At 48.7% G+C, this 22,441-nt stretch overlaps 2 protein-coding genes across 2 annotated transcripts in view; one reads left to right on the top strand and one right to left on the bottom strand.

Moving 5' to 3' along the window:
* Positions 1-2,240, top strand: part of PWWP2A (PWWP domain containing 2A) — a 31,896-nt gene extending 29,656 nt beyond the window's left edge. Inside the window, exon 4 of the mRNA XM_066329416.1 lies at positions 146-2,240. The gene's annotated coding sequence lies outside the window, so the exon portion shown is untranslated. The remainder of the gene's footprint in view (positions 1-145) is intronic.
* Positions 1,732-21,572, bottom strand: TTC1 (tetratricopeptide repeat domain 1). Its single transcript, XM_066329418.1, has 8 exons — positions 21,546-21,572; positions 20,586-20,888; positions 12,631-12,691; positions 11,475-11,587; positions 11,255-11,291; positions 9,332-9,480; positions 7,336-7,390; positions 1,732-2,025 (listed from the first exon to the last, which is right to left on the bottom strand). Exons 2-8 carry the CDS (start codon positions 20,877-20,879, stop codon positions 1,892-1,894), a joined length of 843 nt encoding a protein of 280 aa, XP_066185515.1. The 5' UTR covers positions 20,880-20,888; positions 21,546-21,572; the 3' UTR covers positions 1,732-1,891.
* Positions 21,573-22,441: the final 869 nt, after the last annotated feature.

Here is a 22,441-nt window from a genome sequence, read left to right as displayed (position 1 = left end):
CAGTCCTGCTCCCTTTGCCCTTCCCTTCATTGGAAAACTCCAGGTGCACATCAGGCATCCTGCAGGGGAGTTGCACAATGATTTGATGATGTGTTTGCACAGCAGGTAGGAAATTCAAAAGCTTTGTTGTGCTTCTATTTCCCAGAAATTCCCCAGTCTCCAGCTGAGAAGGAATATTTGCAGCTCCCCAGGCCTTCAGAGGGGTGAAGCAGGAACAGAGTGGAAGGAACAGAACTCCTGCCCCTGGAGCAGCAGCTTGGAAAAGGCCACTGGTGTAATTGGGCACAGGAGCCACCCACGGGTGAGTGACACTGCACACAGTGTGGGCAGGGACAGAAACCCACTGCTCAGAGCAAGGAGATTTAAAGGAAAAAATTAAAATTTAAAGCAGCCAGGGTGGTTCCCAAGGGGCTGCACGTTTTGTACATGGCAGGGGTGTGCTGGGATGGAGCAGCTGAGTGGAACCAGGGCCAGCTGGTGATGCAGGGCTGGTGCTGGGGCCTGAGCACAGCTCTGCCCTGCCAGGGCTCCCTGCAGCAGCCTGGACACCTTTGCTCTGCACTGCTGCAGGTTTTGGGGAACATTATTAACATTTCTACTAATCCCAAGCCACTGAGCCTTGCCTGCAGAGCTCAGCTCAGGCAGCAGAGCTTTCACAGCTCATCTGACCCCAGGCCCAGATCTAAACTAAAAATGCAGCAGGACAGAGTTTAACAATCAAAAAAATTCTGCACAGATGCAGAGACAAAAATGAGATTAAAGCACCAAACCTGCTGTGCCTGGAAAGGCTTTTCCTTTCAGTGAAAGGCTGGAGCTCCTGAATTTCAGACACACAGAGACTTCCTGAAATGAACTGGAGATGACACCCAATAGCCAAGGCAGCCGCTGCTAATTATTTAATTAAATCATGTACTGAAATCTGCATGGAGACAACTGCAGAAGCTGCCTCCAATTAAACACTTCAGCACTGATAAAACCCAGGAGAGCAGGAATGACAACAGGCACCTTCTCCCAAACCTGAATGAACCACCACAACAGAACATACAAATTCATATATACATATATTCATATTTATATCACAGCCTGGGTTTGGGCTGAAGGGACCTCAGAGATCATCTCATTCTAGAAACAATTCCAAGTCCTCAAGGTCCAGTTACTGTGGAGACCTGCAACATGAATGGATCTCAAACAAACACATTTCATTTGAAGGTACCTTTACAAAGTGTGCAAATAGAAAGGGCGGCACAAAATGTCATTGTTGCCTTTGGAAAAATTAATTCCCAGGAAACAAACTGCTGGAAGGGTGGCATGAAGTTAAATGACAACACTGCTGCAAGCAGGGCCAAAAAATCCACTGCTCCCCATGAATGTCCTGCAAGGTGTCACCTGTGGGACCTTTAACAACAAACCCACCTTGGGGAGGGCCCAGCCCAGGCAAGAACCTCACAACCCAAAGAGCAGAAGTACCAAGCCTTTATTACCAGATCCATGATTCCAGGGCACAGCTGGGGCCAGGGCTGCCAGTCCCACCCAGCTGAGGGTGGGGCAGTGCTGCTGCTGCTGCTGGATTTCCCCATCCCCATTTATCCCAGCCTTTGGAGTCCCCTGAACTGCTGCTGCCAGCACTGAGTGGGGCCAAACCAAGGAACTGCCTCCTGGAAAAGCCAAACACCGCAAAGGAAGGGGGAAAAATGTATTTAAAAAAAAGAATAAATCACACACTGGACACAGTTATCACTATGAGAAGTTGAATGAGTTGCTTTACATCCACATGGCAAATAATTTCACAAGCTGGGAAATGAGTTTGCTGAGTCTCTGCTTCCCCTGGGGGTGGAGGGTGTTGGTTTGCTGGATCTTGGCACGGGATGTGCAGAGCCCCACTGAATCCATGTTATCTGTTGTTGTTGGGGTTTTGAACAAAATTGATGGAGTAGGAGCCAGTTGATGAATCCTGTTTGATCTGGAAGTTCTCTGTTGACAGGCCAAAGGGGCGCAGCACCAAATTGCCCAGATCCTTCAGTTTGCCTGCAATGACATTCCAAGAGGACAAGGTGAGAGCTGAGCAGAGGGAGAACTCCCATGGAATCACACCCAAAGCCCTGCTGGTTTATCCATCTGAGGGAGTAAATGCTGAGGGAGTCTCTGCATTTTGTCAATATTTAGGCTCTTAGCAGGAATTAAAAATCTTTGTTAAATATCCACAGAGTATGAGAGTTAATAAAGTGCTGTCAGTCTATGGATCACACGTGATTCCTGACTCTGGGAAATGAATCTGGCTACAGCTGGAAGAGGGGAAGGACAACAAAAGGACATCCTTTAAAAATATATCCCATAGAGAAATGACAGAATAGATGAAGTGAAACAGGAAGCAGAGGTAACAACCTCACTGCTGGCTGAACACAAAACCCTGGCATGACAACACAAGGGAAGAGGATGGCCAGTTTTCAAAGAAAAACATTCTTTTCCTTCTGGTTTCAATGCAGAATTGTACATTTCCCACAGGAAAAACAGAAGTTTGGACAAGTTGAAGCCTTCTCAAGGTTTGGCTCTCCAGGTTACACCTCACCTTTCCAAAAGCTCCCACCTGCACTGATCCTCAGGGAATGAGTTCTGTTTTGCTGGGAGCTGAGTGTGACAACTGCAATTGCTGCCATGGAAAATGCACTGAGCAGCTGCAGCAGCCAAAAGCCTGGAACAACACCTGGGAATGCCACACCTATTCCTGCCTGGAGGGGCTTTGAGTCCCCCCTGGCACTGTGCTCACCTCACCTGGGCCTCTGGGGCAAGGACACACTGCAGCAGTGGAATCCTGGAATGGTTTGGGTTGGAAGGGACCTTAAAAATCATCTCATTCCATGGGCAGGGACACCCTCCACTGTCCCAGGCTGCTCCAAGCCCCAGTGTCCTTGGCCTTGGGCACTGCCAGGGATCCAGGGGCAGCCACAGCTGCTCTGTGCCAGGGCCTCCAACCCTCACAGGGAAAGATTTCTCCACAATATCTGGAAAAAGACAACCTTACCCCCCAGCCACCAAAGCAAATGGGTGGGGAGACACAAGTTTTCTTCAACTTGTTTTTTTTTTTTTAATGGGAATTCACAGATGAGGTGGTTCAGGGATGTGGCCAAAGTCACTCCAGCAGCAGCTCAGGTAGGATTGCAGGATGAACCTCTTTGTACATATTTGGGGTTTTTTTTAAGATATACCTGTTTAAGATAAGTTAACTATGATGTTCATCCCTTTATGCAGCACCCTGAAAGCATTTTGGCTATAAAACCACTTTGGTAGCATCTGAGTGACATGAAGAGGATTTTTTTGTACTTCTGGACAAACATTTGGCCACGGCTGAGCTTCAGGCTTGGGGTGAGAAGTGTCTTTGTGGAAAATCCTGCAGAATGTGGCATGGCTGGAGCCCCCCAGCTCTGCAGCTGGGCAGGAGAGCAGAGTTTGCCTGGCAGGACACTGGGAAAGGTCTTTTCCTATTGCAGGCAGCTGGCTGGATGCTCTTTTCCAAACCCATAAACACCCCCTGACTGCCTCAGTATCCCCCCTGCAGCTGCAGCAGCTCCTGGGAGAAGCTCCCCAGGCACAGCAGGGGTTTGGGGCTTTATGATAATTCCATCAGCACATCCCAGCTCACCTTCCTGCTCTCTCCCTCCCCAGACACGCTCTGGGGCAGCCACACTGAATTAATTGTTAATGAGGCAGAAGAAAGCCTTGGCTTTTCCGGGCACTCCAGCCCGGAGCTGCTGCTGCTGTCCTGGCACACACAGAGCCAGCATTGTAGGGGAGCTCTGTCTCCTCCTCCCACGGCTCCTTTCAGCCCCAAATTAAGGGCTGTAGTGAACTGCAACCCCCCTCCTAAAGAAAAGCTCCCTCAGAGCCTGTGCTGGGAGGAAGGAAAAGGCCCCACGTGGAGCTGGGACTCAGCTGCAGAGGCTGCCCAGCCTCCAACACTCCCTGTCCCCAAGCAGGGTCACCCTCTCCTCCCTCTGCCCTTATTCTCACACATTTTGCTCTTTTTCTTTCAAACACTCCCCGTTTATTTTCCACCTGCAACTCCAGCACGTTCAGGTTCTTCACCAAAGCAAATTAACAAGAGGTTAACAAGAAAACAGAACTGTAAAAATCAATTTAAAGGCTCAGAAGTCTGTGATTCATTACTCACCTAAACTGCAATTCAACACCCTATTGAAAGAGGCAGATGCAGGAAAAGATTACTCACAATTTACATTAAGATGTAACAGCCAAAATTAATTGCTATTCAGTCTTTCTGGCAATAATTCTGGCTTAGTTGCTGGTGTTAATGTGGGGTTTGGAAGTTGAAAAGCTCCATCTTTACACAAGCTCCATCTTGTGTGAAGAATTCTTTTGGAGAAAAGACAAATTTCTTGATGAGGTCTCCTCTCTGTGTAATTTGTATTACCAACATTTTTAAGCAATTAAAAGAGCAAGGGCAAATCCTTCTCCCTTCCCTTCCCTAAATGCTAAATGAGGACTGAACTGTCACTGTAATTTGGCTCTGGTTTAACTACTTAAAATCACCTTGTGCAGGGTTGGGGTTTAGCAGTTCAGCTGCAAATACAACCTAAATGTCAATATGGAGAAAAAAACCAAACCCTAATTCTTTAGGCACAAAGTCTAATAAAACTCTTTGCTGATCTCAGGTAGCTGGAAAAATCTCTTTTTGGCAGAAAGGCCCAGGTGAGGTGCTCTGGCCCCCAGACTGGTCAAACCATTCCAAAGCTCCCCTCTCCCCAGATATCACAATAATTATAAAAGTCTCTGAACAAGACTGGAAATTGTTGGCTTTAAGGAGAGGGATACAACCCCACCCCCAGAAAATGGTCACTGTTCATATCCTCAGCCACTGAGGATGATCCTGAGAGGATGCTCATTGAAGTACAGAGGGAAAAGCCACTTGGATTTGAAAGTTCCTTCCCAAGGAGCTCCAAGTCCAGCTCTCTTTGATGTGAACTCAGGGGTCACTTCATCCTGAGCACACTTCAGTGGCAGCAGAGCTGATCAAAACACAGAAATAACTGAATTGAAATGTCAGCCTTGGAAAAGGGAGATCCTTGAGGACACACAGCACAAGTGGGGTAAGCTTGGCCACAAAATGGGATTTTTCTGGTGACACCACCTCAGCAGTCACAAGGAAAATCCAGCCAGGAATGTGTGCTCTGGGCTATTTACACACAAGCACTGCACAAGGGCTTCGGCCTTGGACAGAAATGAGCTGCAGCCCTGGGAAACAGGAAACACACTTGGGAAGGAGGAGGATGCACTCCATTTATCTGGGTTTGTTTGTACACAGCTCCATGTCACTGGGAGATGGTTGGCAACCCAGGGCTTGTTTGAGTTGAAAGAATAAAAGCTCAGCAAAACCAGGACAGGCCAATTCACTGCCTGAGGATCAGTTCAGTATCCAAAGAAGGCAAAGCACAAACTGGGACATTGTTCCTAATTTCAGTTTAGTGTCAGTGCTCCTGGAGCAGGCCCAGCCTGGAACTCTCAGGACGCCTCAGACTTGCTGTCCTGGAGCCCAAAAGTCTGGAATACAACCCAGGCACCTGAGCTGGCCCGTGGGAAGGCAGGAATGTCCCCCTGGCACTGTCCAAGCCCAGTGTCCCAGCTCCAGCCACAGTTCCAGCTCCATCCTGGCAGTGGGAAATGCCATCAGGAAGGGTGGAAAAGTGCCAACAGCTTCCAACAAATTCACTGCACAACAAAACAGTGGAAAGGAATCTCAGAACCACCACATTCCATTGAGTTTCTCCTCCCAATCCTTCCAGAACTCCAATCTAAGCCCCTCCAGGGCTTTCCCCTGCCCTCAGACAGAGCTGCAGCAGTCTGCAAACCTTGGGAAGTGTTTCCTCCATGGCCTCACCACCCTAAGAGCAGCACACAGGGAACCCTGGGACACTCAGGAGAAGGAGCTGCCCACATTCCTGACTTCATTTCAAGAGACTGTTTTATAGAAACCCCTCAGTCTGTGTGACAGCAGTGAGCTCAGCCCCTCCTGCCCCACTGCCACCACATCATTGTCATTTAACCAGAGCTGTGACACTCCTGTCACACACCAGCCTGGGGATGAGCACAGATGTCTCAGTCTGGCTGTTTGAACTCCTCGTGTGACATCACTGAGAATGGATTTCTTTCTCCAGAATCCCAGCAGAAACAGTTCCCAAAAGCCCAGTTCAGCTTGGAAATCTCAACTGCCACTTCTAAAGTATTAACATTGTTAAAAGAGACCCCACCTAGTCTGATATCCAGGAAAAAACCAGCAGTGCAGAACTAGGGTTGGATTTACTGTTCCAATCAAATCCCTTGTGATTAGTGAGGCCCTGGAGAGTTCAGCAAAGATCAGGAATTATTTTCATAATAATAAAATTATTATGACCCATCTCATGTCCTACCAAGGGGCCTGATCCTTCTGGAGATTTTCTGCATTTGTCATTTATTTATGGCCCCATCAGCCTTAACCTGCTTTATTTGGGGCTTGCTCTCAGCACAGTGGGGGCAGCAGACTGATCCTGGAAAGCTCTGCAAACCTCACTGACACTCTGCTAGAGCAGAACAAAGCCAGAGCAAACCAGAGGCTGCAGAAAAGGAATTCCAGAAAAACATCAGCATAAGCTGAAACAACTCTTCTTCCCAAATGCATCAACAATCAGTGTGAAAGACAGGCTGAGTTTGTTTAACCTGATTTCCTGCAGAATAGCCACACACTGCCTTAGTAAATGTGGTTCCAGCCCTGGTGCTAACCCTGGGTAGGACCAGTTCAGCCTCCAAGCAGCCAGCAATGAAATGCTGAATAAATCAAGGCAAACAAGAACACTTGGAGGTCTCTGGACTGGAGGTGCTACAGAAAGAATCACATTTATGTCTTTAGCTCCCAGATCAAACATCCCCAGTTATTCCAGCTGGGGGAGTTCCTGTAGGTCCAGGTTCAGTGAAAGCCCTGGTTTATCCCTTCCATGGGAATGTTTGCTTTGAGGGTTTATTTGCAGGGAGAAAGGGCTGAGCAGTTGGGCTTTGTCAGACCATTTTCCCCAGCTCTTACATACATCAATATGAAATTGTTTCAGAAAGTTTTTAGTTTTCTTTCTTTAGATGGAACTAATGGCCTTTTCTGCATGGGAGATTTCCTTGTCTTCAATTTACTGTAGGTGAAACCAAGCAGAGAACTACAAAGAAATTAGGAGGGTTTTTTTAACATTGAACAAATATTTCCTTTCAGATTTACCTCCTTTAAATTTTATACAAGAGATTCTATTAATGCATCATTTTTCCTAATACATTATGAAGGTTTTTATGGCAGTAAATGCTACTCACCCAACATTTCTTTCTTTAACTTTTCATTCCTCTCCTCGATTTGCTGTGGTAATCTCTGTGGAGAGAGAGAAAAACTGGAATCACATTCCTGCTTTCAATAATGCCCCCGTTTTGGACATCAGCAGTGACAGAGACACAAATCCTGATGTGCAGTTCCTGCTCCAGACTCTGCCCACTGCTAATGCAGAGACTCAGCATTTCCCACTCCAGGAATGTCCTTCTGGACACCCATTTTCATCTGGTGTCTGGGATACTTATCCCAAAGTACAGCTGCTTCTGGGAAATCACTTTATCTGCCCTGAAATCCCTCAAAAAACTGTGTGAAGATGAAATTCTCCCAGCAGTTACACATGTGATAACCCAAACCTAAGTGTTGCTTCCACATAATGAAACTTTCTGGGATAGCAGCAATAATGTGGGATTATCATTACAAACCATGATAATTCCAAACTGGTTAGTCTGGCATTGAAAAAGTCACAAATAACTGAGGATTGAAATCAGAACCCCAGCTCTGCCTCCTGAAATACAAACAGTGCTCAAGTATTGGAGCAGGTACCAAATCAGGAATCAAAGAACTATTGTGCATTTCATATTTTAATCTGTCATTTAACAGGGTCATGACATTGCCCAGAGCAGTGTGAGATCATTCCTGTGGGCAGGGAGGAGGAAGATTTGCTCTAACTGTAAATGAAGCCAATTTGCAGATTTTCTTGAGGCATCATTTTCATAGCCAGTGATGGGGGGAAAAGATCCTGTGACATTCCTGCAAGGCAGAGACACTTTTACCTTCCAGGAGAGCAAAGCTGCTCAGCCTCCTCCAGGTCAGAGATGTCACCAGGTATGTGGAGTCAACAGCTGCCACCTGGGGGGCTTTATTATGGAATATTTAGAGATTTATGATGAATATTTGAGAAGTGTAAAATCATAGCTGTCAGGATTTCCTTAACAGCTTTTCAAGAAGGGAGTTTTAAGCTTCAGTCTCAAATCTGACAAGGAGCAGCTCAAGGCAGAGGAGACCAAATGCCAGTGCAGGGTAATTTGGGGGAATTTGTCCCAAGGGCTCTGCAGCCAAAGTCTCTGCCTGGCCCAGGGAGGTCAGGGAGCAGGAGGGGTGGAACCCCACCCTCTGCACTGCCCAGGCACAGAAATGAGGAATAAACCCTGAGCTTTCTCAGCTGGGCCTGAGGCATGGCCAGAGGAGCAGCAGCACTGCTGGAGGTTCCCTCCTGGGGCTGGGCAAGGGCTCTGCTGTGGGATTACCAGGGCACAGCCCCTGAGAGAAAGTCCTGGCTTTGCAGAGGTGCAAGGACAGTGTTTGCACTTGCAGGGCTTCCCAAACAGCCTGAACAGCCACCCCTGAGGGTCTGACTCAGCATCCTGCATTGTCCTGAGTGGGAAAAGACCCCCAGCATGATCCAGCCCAGCTCCTGGCCCTGCACAGACCCCCAGCAATGCCAGGAGTGGAGCTCTGGCAGCCTCAGGGGCCATTCCCATTCCCTGGGGAGCAGTTCCTGGCCCAGGGGAAGCCCCAGGCCAGCTCCAGAGGCAGCAGCTCCTTTCTGAGAGCTCAGCTGTCGGATGGGATCACCCCTCACCACCCACAGCACTCACACGGTTAAGCTGAATATTTCCTGCCATCAGTGCAACTGATCCAGTCCCCCAGGAAATCATTCCAGGCAAGGTTTCTTGCCTAATATGCCATAAAAGCTGTTCCTAATCAGTCACTTACAACACCACAGTGTGGGGAAAAGGGGGGCAGAATCTCTGCTAATGATTTATTTTCCCAAATGGAGACTTAGAACAATTAAGCCTTTCAAAAAGATTTTTGTAACAACGTATTCAGAGTGGGTTTAGAGACAAATTTGCAGGTGATGCAGGTGAGGGTTTTTTTTTTTTCTTTCTGAGGCAGAATCCATTGCAGGTTCACTGGTGTGAAGCTGAATTAAAATAATGATAAATAAGTTAGGCCAAAGTTCACTGAAAGGCTTAAGCTTACCATGCAAGCTTCTCTGGCTTGATGAACCGATGGGTCTTTTTCTAGGACTGCCTTATAATCTTCCAGAGCTTCATCTAATTTTTCTGTTTTTTCATAGAGTTCTGCTCTCCTCAGCAAAGCTCGGATATAGTGAGGGTCTAATTCCACAGCTGGAAAATAAAAGCAAAGCCCAGGATTGTATCTGAAAGGTTTCTCCACCCCTCAAATGAATTCTGAAGTGTGTATGACATTTGTAAGTTGTCCTTAGAATGTAGCTCAGGATCAAGCAGAGGCACAGCTTAAAGCTAAGTCAGAATTCAGAAACAGCTGCCTGGGACAGTCTCATGATCATATTTCATTTAATGTCCACAATCTCTCACAGATGGAAGAGATTTATGATCACAAAGCTTTAAATGTGCAATCCTATCCATGCAGGGATTCTAAGTGATGCTACAGGAACGTTAAGGACCTGCAAGATATTTCAGTTTTTGTGTGTTTAGCAAGTGGCTATTATTAGATTGCAGCTCAAGTTAAATATCCCTCCAGACACACACAGCAGGGAAAATCAGCCTTGCCACGCTTATCTCAGTTCAAGTGGAGACAAACTCCAGGAGAATTTCTGGAGCTCTTCTGAATTTAATATCAAACAGTTCAGATTGTGCTGGGAATGCACAAACAGTGATTTCAGCTCTGTGAGCTGGCAGAGGGGCATCCTGACTGAAGCTCAGCTTTGCCTCCCCTCATTCCCTTGGCAGCCAGGGCTGTTTGCAGTGGCAGTTCAGGCTGAATGCTAAACTCAGCAGTAACCTCCTCATGGTAATTCCTCTCAAATTCCTTCATCTATTCCCCCCCACAGAAACAGGGGAATGGGAAAGATTTCACCACAGAAACAGGGAATATGAAGGAATTTTTTTGATCACAGAAAGAGGAAAAATGAAAGATTTCACCTCAGAAAGTGGGATTTTTCATCACAGAAAAGGTTCTGACATTTTATAATTCCCAGCCCATTAAAACGGTGCTGGGAACAATTAAATCTCAGATTATCCAGGTAAATATTCCAGTTTCTTTCCTCTGGAAGGACAAAGGCAGTGGCACAGTCAGCAACTGCAGGTGACTGAATTGCTCTGCTGTGCTCCAGCCCCTGGGGAGTGGCAGCCCTGGCAGCTGAATTCTCCCTGCTCAAAGCACATTGATTCCCTCTGAGCCACTGCAAAATTCAAGGTGTTTTTCAGAAAGCAGCAGCAGCAGCAAAGGCAGGCAAAGGCCCAGTGAGAGAGGCCAGGGAGGGTTTGGTACCTCCAGGAGCCCTTTCAGCAAGCACAGCTCCCATTTCTGTGCAGGCAGGGCTGGCACACAGCCACTGGATTAGTCCCCTGATTGGTAATTTGGATTTTTCTCCCCAGCTGTCACAGGGAGTTTAACAAACACTCGAGGGTGGGTGAGTGGGTGGAAGCAATAAAGCAAAGCACAGCTGAACTGATTCCACCAGAAGGTGCAGAGGGAGAACTGTGCAGGGCAGGAACAGGGGAACATAAGCCCTGGTGACAAAGCAAAAGCTGTGCAGGAAAGGGACTTGATAATGCTTTTAACTCTATAAAGCCTCAGAGTTCTTTGGAATCTGGGATTAAATCAGGATTTGGGGGGGATGGCAGGTGGAAATGGGTTTGAAATCCCAGGTGGGGGAAACAGTTTCCACAGAAAAGACTTTCCTCTTAAAAACAAGTACAAACTGCAGCCTTATGGTACAAGAGAACAGAAAGTAAATTACTGCAGATAGGAAAGGCTTGACAGACATTTTACAAAAGAAGTAATACAAATCAGCTGTTTTCTGTTCAATTCATAAAGACCCTTATGCCCAAAATTACAGCTCTGCAGTAAAAGCACTAAATGACACAATTAATGTATAAAAATCTGGCACAAGGGCAGCACAGAGAGGAAAAATACCTTTGGTGCAGTCACTCAGGGCAGCCTCTGTCTTGTCCTAGAACATAGAACAGTTTTGTTAGACTGAAGTCATATTTCATGTCCCCAGCCCTGGAGGTGGCACTCAGTGCTCTGGGCTGCCCACAGCTGACACTCCATGGCCCTGGAGGCTCTGAACCCTTCAGAACTGCATTTGGGCCAGGCTCAGTCCAGGGTGGCACAGAACAAAACCAACACTCACCTGTTTCATTTTTGCAGCAGCTCTGTTTGAGAACAGCACAGCCCTGTCCTTCTGGAAGCAGGCTGGGCAAATCTGCAGAGCCTTGGTGTAGGAATCTTCTGCCTCTCCATAGTCTGCAACAGGAAAAACCCAACCCAAACCATTTATTTCAAACCACTGAACCCCATGGCTGAGATTCCTTTGGAAACAATTTCAGTATCTGGTGATATGACACCAGAATCAGTAGCTGCTCTTAAAGAACATCACTAAGTACATAAATACTATGCTAGGAGCCATGGTTTGCATCAATTATTTAAGAATTGACTTAATTCTGCTTACAAAAGCAGCAATACACTCCTGAGCTGAATGCAACAAGTGCAGCAGGATGTGGATGCAATTCCCATCCCTGACATTGTTTGCTGTTTGAGCAGAGGTGGAATCCCTTTGGATGAGGTGCTGAAAGCTGTCACTGCTCTGCACCTGACCTAAAGACCAGAGGGGCTGTCAAGGAGAGGCCAGGGCTGGGACTCCAGCAGCACTCCAGGCCTCTTCCCTCCTGCCCTGTCTGCTGCCTCCCAGAGCTGGAGATCACTGCCAGGACTGGAATTGTGTCCCTCAGGACACACTGAGGCACCTGCAGCCTCTGCCTGCTCCTCAGGGCACACAGGTTCCTTGTCTGCATTTCCTGCTTTCCCTGGGAATCCTCCACCCACCAGCAGATTCAATCAAAGGCAGGTGTCTAAACCACTGCCCTCCTTCTGTTTGTTCATTAAAATCAATGTGGAAAGGTGTAAGACAGCTCCAGAGCCCCAAATCTTCCATCAGTCCTAAGCACAACCATCAGCCCAACCGAGAGCCCTGGGGAAACCTTTTCTGAGCAGTAAAAGAAAGCCTGGCTCTTGGAAGGCACTCCAAAATCCATGGTTCTGTATGTAAACACTCAGCTTTCATGGGAATCCTGCTTTAGTAGCCAAATCTTGGGGATTTAAACAACTCTAAAGGAGGTCTGATACCTCTGTCTCTTCTCTAGAGCTGGGTGAAAAATGAAAGAGGGGATAAAATCCAACAAGGACAATGTCAGATCTTCCTGAGGGTTTTCTGCAGCACCAGCACCATGGCTCACTACTGATGTGAGATTCTCTAACATCCACGGGGGGTTCAGAGATGATCAACCCACCTCCTTTCTTGAAGTGCTCATTTCCTTTCTCCTTCAGCCCCGTGCTCTCCTTTCTTCTTTTCTACAAAAGACAAGACAATGTCTCCGAGTATTCCACTGAAATGAGCAACTAGGTCAGCTGCACTTCCAAATAAAGTATGGAAGGGAAGCAGAATAAAACATAACCTGAAGAGTTTTAACTCTGCCAAGATCTGCTTGTAGACCCTGTGACATGAACTCCTTTATATCTCCACGAAACACTGGAGTGTAACAGCAAGGCAATTAAAAAGCTCCACTTCACAGCCACCAGGATGCAGGGAGAGCATCCATGGAGAATTCCATGCTTTAAACCAACACATCAGCTTCTAGCTGGCTGTTTGCTTCTCCTTTCCAACTGCATTTAATTCACTCACTGCAGGTCAGCTATGCAGAATATACTGGAAATGTTAAGTCTCAAAAGTTTTGCTCGAAATAATTCCGCCTCAGAAATTCCAGTTATTTTCAGAGATGCACAAGGAAAAGGTCCAGGCTGAGAAAGATTTCTTAGGCAGAAAGAACCCCCAGGAGCAGGCTCTTTGTCCAGTGAGAACTGCACATGTGAGCAGGGCTGTGTTTTCAACCATGAACATCTTGGCACAAGGGGAGGCCACGCTCAGGCTCCCAGGCTGTGACACAGAAAAGTCGGGATGTCACCGAGCCATCCCTTCAACCTCCTGACAGTGACAGTGCAGACATCCCTGAAACAAAGCAGGGCAAGGCAGGAACATCACAGAGCTCAGGAGTCATCCTGTGCTACAAACCCCATCCTTGGAGCCCTGTTTTTTCTCCCAGCACACAAAGGACTTCAATGGAGGTGTCAGTAAATGACAGATCACTGAGCAATTAAAAAGCCAACAGTAGGAAAAGGAGCAGTTTCCTTTCCTGCAGATTGTGTGAATCAAGGATTAATGCAATTATCAATATCACACAGAACATCTCCTTGGAAACAGCTAAATATAGTACAGAGTGTGGAGCACTGCACCAGCTCCCAGCTATGCCAAGGAGCTGACAAACAGCTCCAAATCACAGCTTCTCCCTCCTGCTTTTACTGCCTTTGGGAACAGATTCACCTGACCACTGGCACCACCTCGAGAACAGACAGGCTCAGTGGAAGGACACTGAGTCATGACACGAAATCCCACAGCAAAATCTCATCTGACCCCTTTGATGCGTGCCCAGACCATCACATTTGTTCCTATTGCCTATTCAGTGGCTTTCCCAATACCCATGACTGCTCACGTTTTAAAGAAACCCCACAAACCCATGCCCAGTCATTCAGGAAGTGTCTTTGCTCAGGGAGGGCTCACAAACCCCCCAAACTCTTCCACAACACCCCAAGGGACACAGCTGCTGCTTTCTAAACGTGAACACACAAATTCCACTCTTCAGGCTGCACAAAAACCCCAAATTCTCTGTGCAATGCAGAACTCTGCTGCTCAGCACGGGGAATGTGCAACTGCTGCACCTCAGTTTTGGAGGGAGCAGACAGAAATTCCTGCCTGGAGCCCACAAAAAGGCGTTTTTAAAATATTCTGTAGTGCACCAAGGGGGAAAATGATCCCAACGTTTGGTGGCAGTGAACAAAAGCAGCCCCATCTCAGCACACAGCAGGCCTGAGATGAGGATCCTGCTGGAAAGATCTCCACACACAACCCTGGGTGAGGGGAAGGGCTGCCTGAAACACAAACCCCACTGACTTCATTGCTCATGACCTATTTACAAGTGGCCTTTCAGTGCCATGAGCACTCTCTGCTGCTCAGGGTTCAGTTACAGCTCCACAAGAAGGAAAGGATTTTTATGATGAACACAACTACAGCATGCTCCCACCAGTCCTGAGGCAGAACCCCTGGGATCAAGGGATGCAGCATGAGAAGTTTCACCTGTATTATCGATATTTTGCTTCATTTTATCCAAATGATTAAAAAATATTACATGTTTACCCTAATTACGCATTAAATGCTAATATAAAAAGTGATCTGCAGCTTCAGAAAGCTTCAGTAGAATAAGCCTTAGATTAAAAAAGGAGGAAAAGGAAAACCAACAAAGCACTTTTATGAGCTCTGTGTATGATTTTGTAATTTATTCAGCTCCCTGCAAAGCAGCAATGGTTCAAAACTTGTGAGAGCCTGACCAAAATTTTCAACACATCTGGTTTATGGGTTTCACTCCCAAACTGAGTGGCCAAAGGATTTTTAAAAAGGTGAAGTCTGCAGGGGACCTCCTGCACTTGGGTGGATTTGCATTTCAGGTATGACTGACCAAGAAGCAACATCTGAAAGGCAATTCCTCTGACTTTTCCACAAAATGGGAAAGCATGAAAAATGGATGAGCCCCTCACATGCTCAAGGCACTGCCCTGCAAAGCAAACTGGGTGTGAAATAAATACATTATTTATTCCTCCAGCCACAGTCCTTTAACAGAACAGGGGAAAGGCAACTCTGAGAATTTCCATTTCAGCTGGACTGCTCCAGGGAGAACCTGCTCAAATCCAGGGAAAAGCCCAAAGCCTTCCAGCAGTGAGAAGAGGCAGCTGTGCCCTGGGGATGCTGAATTTCCCCCAGGGAAAATCCCCAGTGACTCCTGAAGGGATCTGTCCCCACCAAACTGGTCCAGGCCGAGAGGCAGGACTGCCCTTCCTCCCTCCCTGCCCGGGAATGAGGTCAGGCTGAATCCTGGGATGCTGAGCCCAGGAAACACCCCCCTGGCCCTGCTCCCTGCCCTGGGGCTGCTCACTCAGCCACAGCTCCCCACAGCAGGATCTGCTGCTCTTCAGCAGTGGCAAGAGCTGAAGGTTTGGGGTTTTTTTGTGAATTTTAGTCATCCAAAAATGACAAATTCCAAGGCAGGCACTGATTGTGATGTGGTTTAAACAGTTTTTGAAGTTCATTAGAAAAAACTGAATGTTACTGGTCATGATTCTTTCAGGATCTGATTAGAAATGTTTAAAGTTGGGTAAATGAATTCCAATCCCATACTCAGAAAAGATCAGTATTTACTCCAAACCTGCCTGGCAAAGCCAGGGCTGCTGGAGGTGATCTCAAGTCATGACAAAGGACAGTGTGGCCTTGTGACAATAAAACACAAACCTAAATCACACACAGCCCTGCACCTCAGCTGCTCTGCCAAAACACCCAGGGTTAACATGAAAAACATGATATAAAACTGAATGTTAAACAATCTATTTATAACTGTATAATTATAAACAAATTTTATTTGGATGTTAATGCAATTTTTGTAATAATAAAAGCATTAGTCTGTTACTAGACAAGACAGCAACCTACACACTCCCCCGTTTCCTTGGGAAGTGAGCAATGGAAGGGCTGGAAATGAAATCCTTGAAGGAACAACACCCTCAGTCTGTGACACAGCCCACAGCATTTCCCCTGGCTCTTCCTGTGCCTGGATTGATCCCAGGAGCTGTTCCTGCCTCTGGACACTCTCCTCACAGTGACCCTGCCCCTCACAGTCCCTTGGGAAGGTCACCAAAACCAGGGAAATCCAAACTCCTGGAATTCAGAGCGGGCACAGAAACAGGAATTTTAAACAGTTCAGAAATGCAGTTTCCACCTTCCAGTCCCTCTTCTCAGTCGTTCATTAGCAGTTGTCTGCTTCCCCCTGCAGTTTTGGGAAGCTACTGCTCTGTCCAAGGGGTTGGATTTCAGTTTAAGGTTGGAATCACCCCAAAACTTCATTTTTTAAATCTTGGAAACACTCAAAGCTGCACTTGGGAGCTTCCAGGGCAATGGCAGGGACAGACCTGGCCTGTCCTTGCTCCCTGGGGTTCCATGGAAAAGACTTTCACTTTTTCTACTTCCAAATCACCCAATCCCACCAAAGTGGAAGCAGCACTGCCAGACATAGGGAAGGAGGTCCCAGCCCAGTCAAGCCCAGCCTAATTGTGCCTCTCCCTGAGTGACACCAGTGCCATTCATCCTTCCTGCAGCCTGGGGCAGGAGACTGGGGCTGCCCAGAAATCCATCAGCACAAGGGGAAAGGCTGCATCTGACAGCAGCAGTCCCTGCCACAGAAATGCACAACTGAACACAAGACCCAGATCAGACAGCAGCACTCAAAGGGACATGAAGGGAGATTTTCCCCTCTTCCTGGTAAATTGGCACTCAGCAAAAGAGTTTTGTTGGTTGAAAACTCAAAGAATTATAAATCACACAGGGAGATTATAATTCCAGCCTTTATTCAAATTCTTCTCACCAGCTCGTGCAATAAATGAGCCAGCAGGTACAGATTCACTGCTCAAATGCAGGCTTTAAGGCAGAAAGTGTAACAGGATGTTTTATTCCATACAGAAGCTTCCCTTATGGAAAACAATGGGATCAACCCAAAAGCACAGGGAGGAAAGGAAGGCTGAGGAGGGGGCAGCTAAAAGGAAATGTCTTCACTAAGCCAATGTTCTCTAACATATCCTAGAGCCTGCTAAAAACAGGGGGGTTAAAAAAGGGGAGTTTTACTGTCCAGCCCAGCAAGAATCTCAGGTATGACTCCAAAATCCCATTTCTTAAAATCACTTCTACCACATTCTTACAGAGCTGCTCACAAGGCTCTCCTCAAGACTCTCCTCTTGCTTGTCTTGCTGACACATTTCCTGCTGTCAGAGCAGGAGCTGTGATTCCAGCCAGCTGGAGGAGCAGGGCACATGGAAAGGGCAGAGCAGGAAGTGCTCAGGAGGAATACTGGGTGTTTGTTCTGGTGTCTTACAGAGCACAGGGTTCAATATCCCAAATCAGAGCTCCCCAGGCCAGGTGCTGAAGTCCCTGCACAGGACAGGACAGCATCTGCCAGGATGGAGGGGCTGAGGGAGGGCTGCACAGAGCCCCTGAGAGCAGGGCTGGGCTGAGCACTGAGCCCAGAGCAGCTGCTGGGCTTAATCCTGCAGAGCAGCCCCACGCCAAAGCCACCACTGTCACTGTCACTGTCACTGTCACTGACAGCCAGCCACAGAAACCTGCTTGGAATGCATCAAAGGCAATTTGCTGCTCAGTGCCTCTGCTGAGGCAGCAGCAGCAGCCTTGTGACACAACAACCAAACCTTGGAAAGGTGAATTTCCAGCCTTCAAAACCCAGAGGTGCAAGCCCAGGCTCTGTTTTTATGAACACTTCTTACAGGTTTGTGTCTTAATATCCCTGCAAGGTCTTATTTTGCTTCTCAGTGCAGAGAAGGTTTCTCAGGGTATCCCTGTGTCTCTCTGGAAGGAATTCCTGCTGCTTAATATTAGAGATCTCACTGTATGGGGCTCTTGAAATGTAATTAGAGAAAACACACAATCACTCATGGCTCCTTCCCTCTGAGCTCTGCAGCAGCCTCTGCTCAGGTGAGTGTTTCTGCTCTGAGCTGCTGAAATCTGCACAGAAATAGCCAGAGCCAGGACCAGCACCTGCCTTTGCACCTCCAGAATAAATGAGAGACTTTTCCTCGAGCCCATTCCTCCCCACAGAGCCCGTTTCATTCAGCTGCTGAACACCACAGTGGGCTTTGCTTACAAAAACCCCAACCCATGGAGCTCCATGAGCTGGACTGAGCAGGGCTCACACCCTGAGCCCACAGTCCATGGCTGGGGCTGCAGCACCACTTCCTGGGGAGTTCTTGTCATTTAGACAAGCAGCCAGATCAAATCCATCTCCCCAGGTGCCAGCAGCTGCTGTTTGGTGTCTGCTCGAACCAGCACTGCCCTGGATCTAAAAATGCAGTTTGATTTCCCTGGGGCTCCCCACCCTCAGTGCTCCCCTCACCCTGAGGTGTCCCAGCACCTCACAATAACCCAGCAGGGAGCTGCTGAGAGGCTGCTCCCCTCCTCAGCAGCCAAAAAACCACTTCTGAATGTTTCTGTCTTATTTGCTGCAGCTGCAATAAAAATGAATAAAAAAATCACATTGCCCTTCTAAAAAAAAAAATACCCAATAAACCCTTTTGAGTCATTGGGAGGAGGTTTAAAAAGCTCTGAGTAAACCAATGTACAGCACTGTTTTCACACTGGGGCTGCAGGACTTAAAAGCTGCAGCATTTGACAGAATCTTTTACAATCAGAATATAAAGAACGTTTCACTTTCAGAAATAAATTCATGGCCATCAGTAGCAAGTATAAGCAGGAGAGTTGGAGCAGCAATGGAGGAGTGACCTGCCCAGGGGGAGGTCCTGGAAGGGGCCACTCCAGTGGCTGTAACAACTGCCTAGGCTCCTGACTCTGCTCTGAATTCACAGCTCTGCTTGTATGAGATACCAGCAAAAAGAAAATCACATCAGAAAACCTGCAGCATTCAGAAATCTCTCCATGGAACATTAAAAAACCTGCTGACCCAGGACTTGTGGTGCTGCTGAGAGACAGAATCCCTCAGTTTGGGTAGCTGAAATCACAAACCACTCTGAAGGGCAGAATTGCTCAACACCACTGGAAATAAACCTGCAGAAAGATGAGAGCTGCAGCTGCCTCCAGCCCTTCTCTGAGGAAATCTTCCCAGTTTGAAGCAGTTGTTGTTTGGCACTCCCATAGCCCCTTTCAGTGGAGTTCCACAAAGCTGAGTGCCAAGATTCAACATTCCCAATTATTTTGGTCATTGGACAGCAGGCAAAGATCCATGTGCAAAATGAGATGATTATCTAAAAATACACCCAAACCAAGAGCAGCAGGAAAACCAACAGAGCCAATTGCCAGCCCTGCTGCTCTTTTTAGAGCTCCAGAACCATTTCCCCCCAGTTTTTAGCAGTTTTGCTCTGGAGCTCTCAAGTCCCAGGCTGGTGCTGCAGCCCCAGTGTGACTCATGATGACAGTGCTCCTTATGGGACAGGAATAAACACGAGGAGAAAAAAGGGACTGTTCCCTCAAGGCTGGAAAAACCCCAAGGGCAATGGAATGATTTCTGTGTGTGAGGAGGTCATGGAAGGTGATTTTTTTGCCCTCTGCTCAGCACCCGAGAGATGCTTCTGGAGAATGCCTTGTTTGGGGTAAAAACCCCCAAATCAAACTCTCTCCTACAACAACAACAAGAACAAGACACTGATTTCCCAGGAGGGATCCAGGGGATGCCCGGGGCTCTGCAATAAAGGAAATTCTAATTAAACATAGGACAAAAGTTCCCAGGATAGTTCAACAGCAGCTCAGGGAGCCAGAGGGGCTGTGCCAGAGATCTCCTGGCTCTGGGCAGAGGTTTGGACTAGATCCTCCTAAGGAGGCACCAGAACATCCCCTGACATTCCCACCCCCGTATTGGTCATTATTAAATGACAATTGGCAGCATTCTTGTGCCCATTTCCAGCCAAAACTGACTCACAGAGATCCAAAGGGATTCCCAGCAAAGACCAGAATCACTTTTAGTCTCCCTCCTGCTCCAAGGAGACTCTGAGCCTTGTTGTCCTGCCCCAGTGTTGCTTTTCCACCTCAAGGAATTTCTACATTAACACAAAGATTGGTTGTACAGATGAAAAACTGCATTTTTCTCTTCCCTGCTGCAAGATGAGTTTGTCCAGTGTGACAGCAAACACTCCCACACATTTCATGTGTTTCTGTTTGATTAAAGCCCAAACAACCCACAGGGATCTATTCAAACTGAATCCCAACTCTCTGGATTCCCTAAACCAACCCTTCAGGAAAACTGCCCTGAAACCTGCAGAGTTTTGGAGAAGCACCTTGCAGGGGAAACAATGGATGCACAGACAATAAACAGGGAACAGGGAGAGCTTTTGTAATCTCTGAGTCACAGCCTCCTCCCTCACTGCTCACCAAATCTGCCCCGGAATGGGAGGATTAAGAGCAGCCAAGGAAAGCCACAAACATTTGTTAGCTAAAAGAAGGAATTTAGAGCAGCAAAACAAAACACAGGAGGGTTTTAAAGGTCCCTTTGTGTCAGCCCCAGCCCACGGGAAACACTGAGTGCACACAGATCATTCCAGAATCAGAATTCAGACCCCACACTGCTGCTTTCATTACCTGTTTCTCCTCCTCTGGCATATCTTTCTCTAGCTCTAGCAAGTATTCTTCATCTAGTTCTGTCTGTTTCCTCGAGCTACTCCCATCCTCCTGAACATTCCCTTCATCATCCAGCACAGGTCCTTGGGCCTCAAAGGAGTCGTGACAGTCATGGAACCTCTCCTCTGAGGGCTGCTGGCCTGGGGCACAGCTCTGGGGGTGCTGGGCATCTCCGGGGCCACTCTCTGGGGACTTCTGCTCTGACAGCTTCAGGTGATTCAGCAGCTCCTCGGGTGCATCTTTAAATTCTTCCATGCTGGACTCCTGGCAGGGGTTGTGGAGATGAGAAACGAGCCACACTCAATAATCTGCATTTCAAAGGTTTGTCAGCAAACAAATCCCAGCGTGGCTGAGGCTGGAAGGGACCACGGAGGGTCACTGGTGCCACCTCCTGCACCACAGAGGCCAGGACTGTGTCCTGACAGCTCTGACCAGCCCCAGGGAGGAGATTCCAGCCCCGCTCCGGGCTCTGCCCAGGGCCTTCTGCCTCCTGAGCTCAGCCCCTGCCCGGGCCCCGGTGCCACTCCGGGCCTGGGGCAGTCTGGGCCTGCTCTGCGCCCTCCGCTCGCACGTTTACACACATCTAAATGTACCTCACTATTTCACTTCTTAAATCCTTAAAGTGCTTTTGACATCCCTGAGGGAAACTGGGATCTCTCAGGACGGGACAATTTCCCCTGGTTCCACGTCCCGCGCCGGGACACGAGGTCGAGCCACTGCGCCCGTGAGTGCGGGAAGCGCCGAGCTCAGAGCCCCGGGCCCAGCCCGGGACAGCCCCGACCCCAAACACGGCCCCGGGCACGGCCCGCCCGGCGCAGCCCCCGCAGCCCCACCGCGACCCCCGGGGCGCCGTGCCCGGAGCTGAGGGCACGGTCCGGATCGCGGCCATCGCCCCCCGAGCTCCCCCGGGCCCGCGCTCACCTGCGCCAGCCGCGCTTCCGGCTTCCGCCACGCCCCCGGCACCTGCGCGTCACTTCCGGCAGCGACAGCCAATGGGGGAGCGCGGGGCATGCCGGGAACTGCAGTTCTCTGGTGGGACCTCAGCGGGTCAGGGAGGGCGGAGCATGGAAGGTGAGGGCAGATGAGGGCAGGTGAGGGCAAAGGAAGGAAGATGAGGGTAGATGAGGGCAGAGGACGGCAGGTGGGAGCAGAGGAAGGAAGGTGAGGGCAGGTGTGGGCAGGCAGAGGATGGCAGGTGAAGGCAGAGGAAGGAAGGTGAGGGAAGGTGAGGGCGGAGGAAGGAAGGTGAGGGTAGATGAGGGCAGAGGACAGCAGAGGATGGCAGAGGATGGCAGATGAGGGCAGAGGAAAGCGGGTGAGGGCAGAGGATGGCAGATGGGACTAGATGAGGGCAGGTGCCTCGTCCCGCCCGCGGTCTCCTTCCCCCCAGGGCTGGTGTAAATCATCCCTCTCCATGTTTCCTGTTGGCTCCTTCAGGCCCTGCGAGGCCTCGCTGAGGTCACCCCAAGGCTTCTCCTGTCCAGGTGAACATTCCCCAGCAGAGCTGCTCCATCCCTGTGCTCCTGGCCTGGCTCCAGCAGCTCCAGGCGCTGGGGCAGCTCTGCAGTGGGCTCGCACCTGAGGGGGCACAGGGGAACAGCCCCAAGCCCTTTCCTGCTGCCCTCCTGGGGAATCACCCCGGAGTTCATTTCTCCATGTGCAGCTCACCCACATCTCACTCTCCATCTGTCCATCCCCGGCCTGGGCTGAGCCCAGGGATTTGCACCAGCTCCTGACCGTGTCCAACCCCATGAGATTCCCAGGACCTGCTTCTCCCATTTTGTGTTTATACAGCTCAGGAACATGCGAGTTTTCCC

Source organism: Sylvia atricapilla, chromosome 14 (assembly GCF_009819655.1).
Source record: "Sylvia atricapilla isolate bSylAtr1 chromosome 14, bSylAtr1.pri, whole genome shotgun sequence".
NCBI classification, from domain to species: domain Eukaryota; kingdom Metazoa; phylum Chordata; class Aves; order Passeriformes; family Sylviidae; genus Sylvia; species Sylvia atricapilla.
The sequence above is the reverse complement of the archived record's forward strand: the minus strand, read 5'-3'. Positions and strand labels throughout refer to the sequence as shown.